The 6651-nt window shown below is 44.4% G+C and overlaps 1 protein-coding gene across 1 annotated transcript in view; it reads left to right on the top strand.

The window, feature by feature from the left end:
• Window positions 1–1937, top strand: part of LOC129843010 (adhesion G protein-coupled receptor E1-like) — a 17688-nt gene extending 15751 nt beyond the window's left edge. The window contains exons 20-22 of the mRNA XM_055911731.1: window positions 69–228; window positions 650–712; window positions 893–1937. Of these exons, the coding sequence (XP_055767706.1) occupies window positions 69–228; window positions 650–712; window positions 893–970 (301 nt within the window). The 3' untranslated portion in view covers window positions 971–1937. The remainder of the gene's footprint in view (window positions 1–68; window positions 229–649; window positions 713–892) is intronic.
• Window positions 1938–6651: the final 4714 nt, after the last annotated feature.

Here is a 6651-nt window from a genome sequence, read left to right as displayed (position 1 = left end):
TCTCTCCCCCGTCCACTCTCACCTCCCTCCTCCCTCTCTCACCCCCCTCACTTCCCTCCCTCTTTCAGACTGATCATCTTTAAGATCCTGGCACAGTTTGTGATACTGGGTTGTACCTGGGTGCTGGGCTTTTTCCAGTCCACCATGGTCTTCAAGTACCTCTTCATCGTGCTCAACTCCCAGCAGGGCACCTTCCTCTACATCGTTCACTGTCTCTTCAACAAGGAGGTAGACCTACACCACAAGCATGCACACACACACACACACACACACACACACACACACACACACACACACACACACACACACACACACACACACACACACACACACACACACACACACACACACACACACACACACACTCATGCAACCCCCCCCCCCCCCCACACACACACACACGTTCTTAACCTCCCCTCTGTCTGCCCTCACAATCCATCATACTCTTTAACCTCCTCTCTCTACCCCCCTCCATAACTTCCTGATAACTCACCCTTGTGTATTTTTATGTTGTATGGTTCTGATATTGTACTTATAATATGTGTTGTGTTTTGAAAGGTGAGGAAGTAGTACCGGAGGTGTTACTGTGTTGTACGGTGTGGTCTGTGTATAATTAGTGTTGGTGTGTTGTTGTTGTATTGTATCATAGGTACGTGATGAGTACAGGAAGTGGCTGGGCTGTTCTTCCAGCTCCTCTACTCCAGACTCTATGGTAAGTCTATACTTTCCTCACTCATCACTAGTTCTTACATCTATGTGAGGCTTCCTCTTCTTTCCAGGATGAATGTAATGTTACTAAATGACCCTCTGGCCAAGTCCCTTATAGAACTTATGTAAGCATAGTCTTTTACCACAGAAAGTCTAACTTGTTGAGCTCTTGTTTTTCCAACAGAAAGAAGCACATTCCGTCTCTGAAGACCTGGACAAGGCTGGTGAAGAGAAACAAAAGAAAGGAACACGGCCAGGATGAGAGCGACATGATACGATACCATCAGACCTTCAAAGCATTTCAGCACAGTGGACATCCACGGTATATCTTTCAATGCACACTGTACACACTAAGTATGAGAGAGAGAGAGAGAGAGAGAGGTGTGTTTATATGGATGCTAATGACTCAGATAACACAGCCTGACCTTTTGTATTTACTAATATTTCCTTTATCTATATAAAACAATGTTTTAATATCCTGCAAATGTATTTATAGAATTTCATATTTATAACTGATATACACAGTAGTTACAGCATATTTACCTGTGTGCAAAATAAACAAATGAAAATGTGTAGGTTGCAGTTGTCTATATATAAATAAATAACTGCATCTCTACCTGCTTTGAGTCTAGCATTTACCATTGGATTGTCCCTCAGGGACAATAAAGATTTATTCAATGGAATCCCTGTGGCTGAGCCCAGATAAGAAAGTCTCGGTCAGCTGCAGTCTGAAGTGTTTTGAGAGCATAGCGACTGGGTTTCCAGACACAGATGGCACAGGAGGGGTGCGGAGAGGACAGGAGGGCTTCCTCTCAGAGCTATAATAGAATAGCTGGAAGAGAGCCACGGTTGTAGACAGACAATACTGCGCTTGCATTCTGTTGTAATGCCCTCTTTTCACCACACGGTGACAGCACCTAATCATCAATGCTCTTGCTCTCATTGGAGTTAGGAGTTAAAGCGAGTACACAGGTCTTCTGTTGATGGCGAGATACCATTGGGTGAAGGCTTTTGTTCCAGCCTAGCCATGATTCAATGGATGAACAAATAATGAAAAGCTGGTGGGGTTGTAGGGAGAGAAAGACATAAAGATGGAGATGGATAGATAGATGGCAGGAAGGGTCAACTGGAGGAGATAGAGAGGCATACAGAGACGGATGGAAATAAAGGGAGATTCGAAGACGGGTGAATGCAGCAGCAGGAGTGAAAGAGAGTACAATAGGGGGACAGAGACGAAGAAGAAGATGAAGAAGATGAAGAAGTAGGAGGAGGATAAGGAGGAGGCTGGGTGTGGGGTGTTTTGCTCTGAGTCACAGTGCTGCTAGTCTCTTTGCCTGTTACCATGGGAACCCAGCTGCAGTGCTTGCTGGAGTCGTGCTGGTCTGTCAGCCGGGAAACGCTGTTGGGTTAACAGCCCTGCTCTTTGAGTTCCAATGAGTTGACTTTGTCGAAATAGTCAGGAATAAACTCCAAACCATGTTAAAAATCAATGCAGTGCGTCTGGGGGTGTTTAGTATACAAAGTTGCTAGGCAGCTAACTAATCACCCACTGGCCACAGATGTCAGTTGAATGTCTAGTTTTGATTGACATTTGGTTGAGTTGTCAACTAACGTGAATTTAAAGTGAAATCAAAAAATGCACTATGTCATTGGATTTAGGTTAAAAGTTGGTTGAAAAAAGACAAAATGCCCAAATGTATGTTGATGATTTTCCCACATTGGTTCAACATCAGCACATTTATTTTTGGGTTGAAATGACATGGAAACAATGTTGATTCAACCAGTTTTTGCCCAGTGGGCAGACATTTAGTGAATTCCAAATCAATCTCCAGTCCTCAACTCTCCTGCAGGTACTCCTTTAGATCTGGAAGGTGCAGATAGGATAACATGGTAATTGCTTTACTTTGCTGTTAAATTGGATGGGTGATATGTTTTCATAGTCTAAGGGGCAGAGGTTGATTGGGATTTCAGCAAAAGTCTTCCATATTGTGTCTGTAATTATGCTTAAAGTCTCTGAGATGTAGTGGGTCTTTCTGTCCAACAGGCCTGAGGGTTAGTTAGTGATACAGTGATATGACCAATATGTTAAGAATTCCCTGCCAGAGACTCTTAGCACACCGTATCACAGCCCTCTCACAGCCCTCTCTTTCTAACTTCTGCAGTAGGTTACCCTCCCCCACTGGAAGCAAACTGGCCCTTCACACCTAGGGCCCTGGCCAACGATTTGTTGCTAGGGGTCATGGTTGCCAGGGGCCTTATCACACTGTGGGGTCATCACAGGCAGTCAGCTTGGGTCCCAGAGCACAAACTCCTGCCTCCCCCTCTGTCTACTTCAAGCAGTCACAGAGAGAGCAGAAAGCTCATCTCTGTCTACTTCAAGCAGTCACAGAGAGAGCAGAAAGCTCATCTCTGTCTACTTCAAACAGTCACAGAGAGAGCAGAAAGCTCATCTCTGTCTACTTCAAGCAGTCACAGAGAGAGCAGAAAGCTCATCTCTGTCTACTTCAAGCAGTCACAGAGAGAGCAGAAAGCTCATCTCTGTCTACTTCAAGCAGTCACAGAGAGAGCAGAAAGCTCATCTCTGTCTACTTCAAACAGTCACAGAGAGAGCAGAAAGCTCATCTCTGTCTACTTCAAGCAGTCACAGAGAGAGCAGAAAGCTCATCTCTGTCTACTTCAAGCAGTCACAGAGAGAGCAGAAAGCTCATCTCTGTCTACTTCAAGCAGTCCCAGAGAGAGCAGAAAGCTCATCTCTGTCTACTTCAAGCAGTCACAGAGAGAGCAGAAAGCTCATCTCTGTCTACTTCAACAGTCACAGAGAGAGCAGAAAGCTCATATCTGTCTACTTCAACAGTCACAGAGAGAGCAGAAAGCTCATCTCTGTCCTGCACAACAACTGCTGGACTCATATCTCTGAGCTTGTGGGATGGTGTGCGTGCACAGAGTGAGTTGTGCGATATTTGTATATTGTTCTTCGTAGTTGTTACTATTGTTGTATAATGTCTTTGTCTATAGCTGTATTGTAATATGTCAGGTAGCATATATACTGAACAAAAATATTATATAAAGTGTTGGTCTCATGTTTCATGAAATGAAATAAAAGTTTCCAGAAATTTTCCATTCGCATGAAAAGCTTATTTCTCTCAAATGTTGTGCCCAAATTTGTTTACATCCCTGTTACTGAGCATTTCTCCTATGCCAAGATAATCCATCTACCTGACAGATGGGGCATATCAAGAAGCTGATTAAACAGCATGACCATTACACAGCAGCATACCACCCTGCATACCACTGCTGGCTTGCTTCTGAAGCTAAGCAGGGTTGGTCCTGGTCAGTCCCTGGATGGGAGACCAGATGCTGCTGGAAGTGGTGTTGGAGGGCCAGTAGGAGGCACTCTTTCCTCTGGTCTAAAAACTATCCCAATGCCCCAGGGCAGTGATTGGGGACACTGTCCTGTATAGGGTGCCGTCTTTCGGATGGGACGTTAAACGGGTGTCCTGACTCTCTGAGGTCATTAAAGATCCCATGGCACTTATCGTAAGAGTAGGGGTGTTAACCCCGGTGTCCTGGCTAAATTCCCAATCTGGCCCTCAAACCATCATGGTCACCTAATAATCCCCAGTTTACAATTGGCTCATTCATCCCCCTGCTCTCCCCTGTAACTATTACCCAGGTCGTTGCTGCAAATGAGAATGTGTTCTCAGTCAACTTACCTGGTAAAATAAAAATAAAATAAAACACAGGTGCACCTTGTGCTGGGGACAATAAAAGGCCATTCTAAAATGTGCAGTCACACAGCACAATGCCACAGATGTCTCAACTTTTGAGGGAGCGTGCAATTGGCTTGCTGACTACAGGAATGTCCACCAGCGCTGTTGCCAGATAATTGAAAGTTAATTTATCTACCATAAGCCGCTTCCAACGTCGTTTTAGAGAATTTGGCAGTACGTCCAACTGTCCCCACAACCGCAGACCAAGTTTAACCACGCCAGCCCAGGAGCTCCACATCCGGCTTCTTCACCTGCGGGATCATCTGAGACCAGCCAGCTGGACAGCTGATGAAACTGTGCGTTTGCACAACTGAAGAATTTCTGGGTCTCTGGGAAGCTCATCTGCATGCTCGTCGTCCTCACTGAAGCCCATTGTTGTGCCATTCATCCGCCGCCATCACCTCATGTTTCAGCATGATAATACACTGCCCCATGTCACAAGGATCTGTACACAACTCCTGCAAGCTGAAAATGTTCCAGTTCTTCTATGGTCTGCATACTGACCAGACATGTCACCCATTGAGCATGTTTGGGATGCTCTGGATGGACGTGCACGACAGCGTGTTCCAGTTCCCGCCAATATCCAGCAACTTCAAACAGACATTGAAGAGGAGTGGGACAACATTCCATAGGCCATAAGGAACAGCTTGATTAAATCTATGCGAAGGAGATGTGTCGCTCTGCATGAGGCAAATGGTGGTCAGACCAGATACTGACTGGCTTTCTGATCCACCCCCTACCTTTTTTTTAACCCTTAACCTACAATTGCCAGAAATTGAATTAAGATAATAAAACAATCCCCATCAAAATCTGTCTGTTTAAGCTAGAGATATCCGTTTTTTTGCAAGGGCTCAATCCACCGCATCAGCCAATATCGCCCTCCCGCATCTGTGGTGAAAAGTGGCAGAGCGAGAGCGGTGTTTGTCAGACCATGAGGCATCCTGAAAATCGGTCTTCTCGCATAAAATGTCTGTAAAGTCCAAATTACCTACAAACTATTATGACCACTCTATTGAAAGAACACACTAGTGTTCTCCATTTTGCTCAAGGAAGCCCACAAACCTCACTAGACTCGTCTGACGTCGGTACAGCCTCTTCTGCCAACTTCTGTCTATAGTGTCAAAATGGTTTGGGCTTCACACTAATTTAACCACTCTGTGAACAGCTGAGACTCTCACAAACATACTGGTGTTCACCATTTGTCTCTGGGACACAAGCCTCACAACACTCTTCTGAAGGTCCCTGGTACCAGTTCAATTTGTTTATGGAAATAAGGGGATATTTTGCCAAATTCAATGTTTCATCCAATCATTTTGTTATATTTATTTTTGATACCTTCAGGGGTCTTAAAATTCGAAATCAAATATGTAAATGATGTTTGATATGATCCCCTCCCCTGGCTGAGACATGGTTTAGACTAGGGTTACGGTATCTGTGACCAACAGATGCATATCTGTATTCCCAGTCACGTGAAATCCATAGATTAAGGCCTAATGAATTTATTTCAATTGACTGATTTCCTTATATGAATTGTAACTCGGTAAAATCTTTGAAATTGTTGCATGTTGTATTTATATTTTTGTTCAGTATACATTTTCATCCTTCCCTCGATAATAGCCTTGTTGCTCTACTTGTGCTATCAGTTATAGTGTTGTGTACAGGGGATTCATTACCCCTGTTTCTTCTGTTTCACAACCACTACCATTCAACTACCTGTGCATGTACATTTCCTGTGTGTGTGTGTGTGTGTGTGTGTGTGTGTGTGTGTGTGTCAATAAAGTATCCTTGTGTGTAAGTGAGGTTGCATCATTCCCCTCTTACCGATGGAGGTGCTAGTGGGTCACAGATCAGCCCAAACGGAGTTGCTCTCTTTCTCAACACATGCCCTGAAGGTTGGAACTAAAAAAAACAGGAAGAGCTCCTGCCGCCCCACTCTGCCCCCCCACTCTGTCTCTGGTCTAGGGACATAATTACCATGAATCAGTGTATAGTTTGTAATCTATCAAGTCAGCTTATTGCTCCCATGATGATGCTCTAGATGCTGCATGTGTGGATGTGGAGTACTGCACGTCTTCACATGACAGGGGTGTATCATACAGGTTTCTATGCAGCATTCTCAGTTCTCTACCTTGTATTATCAAACTCAGCCCGATACTTGAGTGATTAGAACATT

This window comes from Salvelinus fontinalis, unplaced genomic scaffold (assembly GCF_029448725.1).
Source record: "Salvelinus fontinalis isolate EN_2023a unplaced genomic scaffold, ASM2944872v1 scaffold_0088, whole genome shotgun sequence".
NCBI classification, from domain to species: Eukaryota; Metazoa; Chordata; class Actinopteri; order Salmoniformes; family Salmonidae; genus Salvelinus; species Salvelinus fontinalis.
This window is presented reverse-complemented; position numbering and strand designations above follow the sequence as displayed.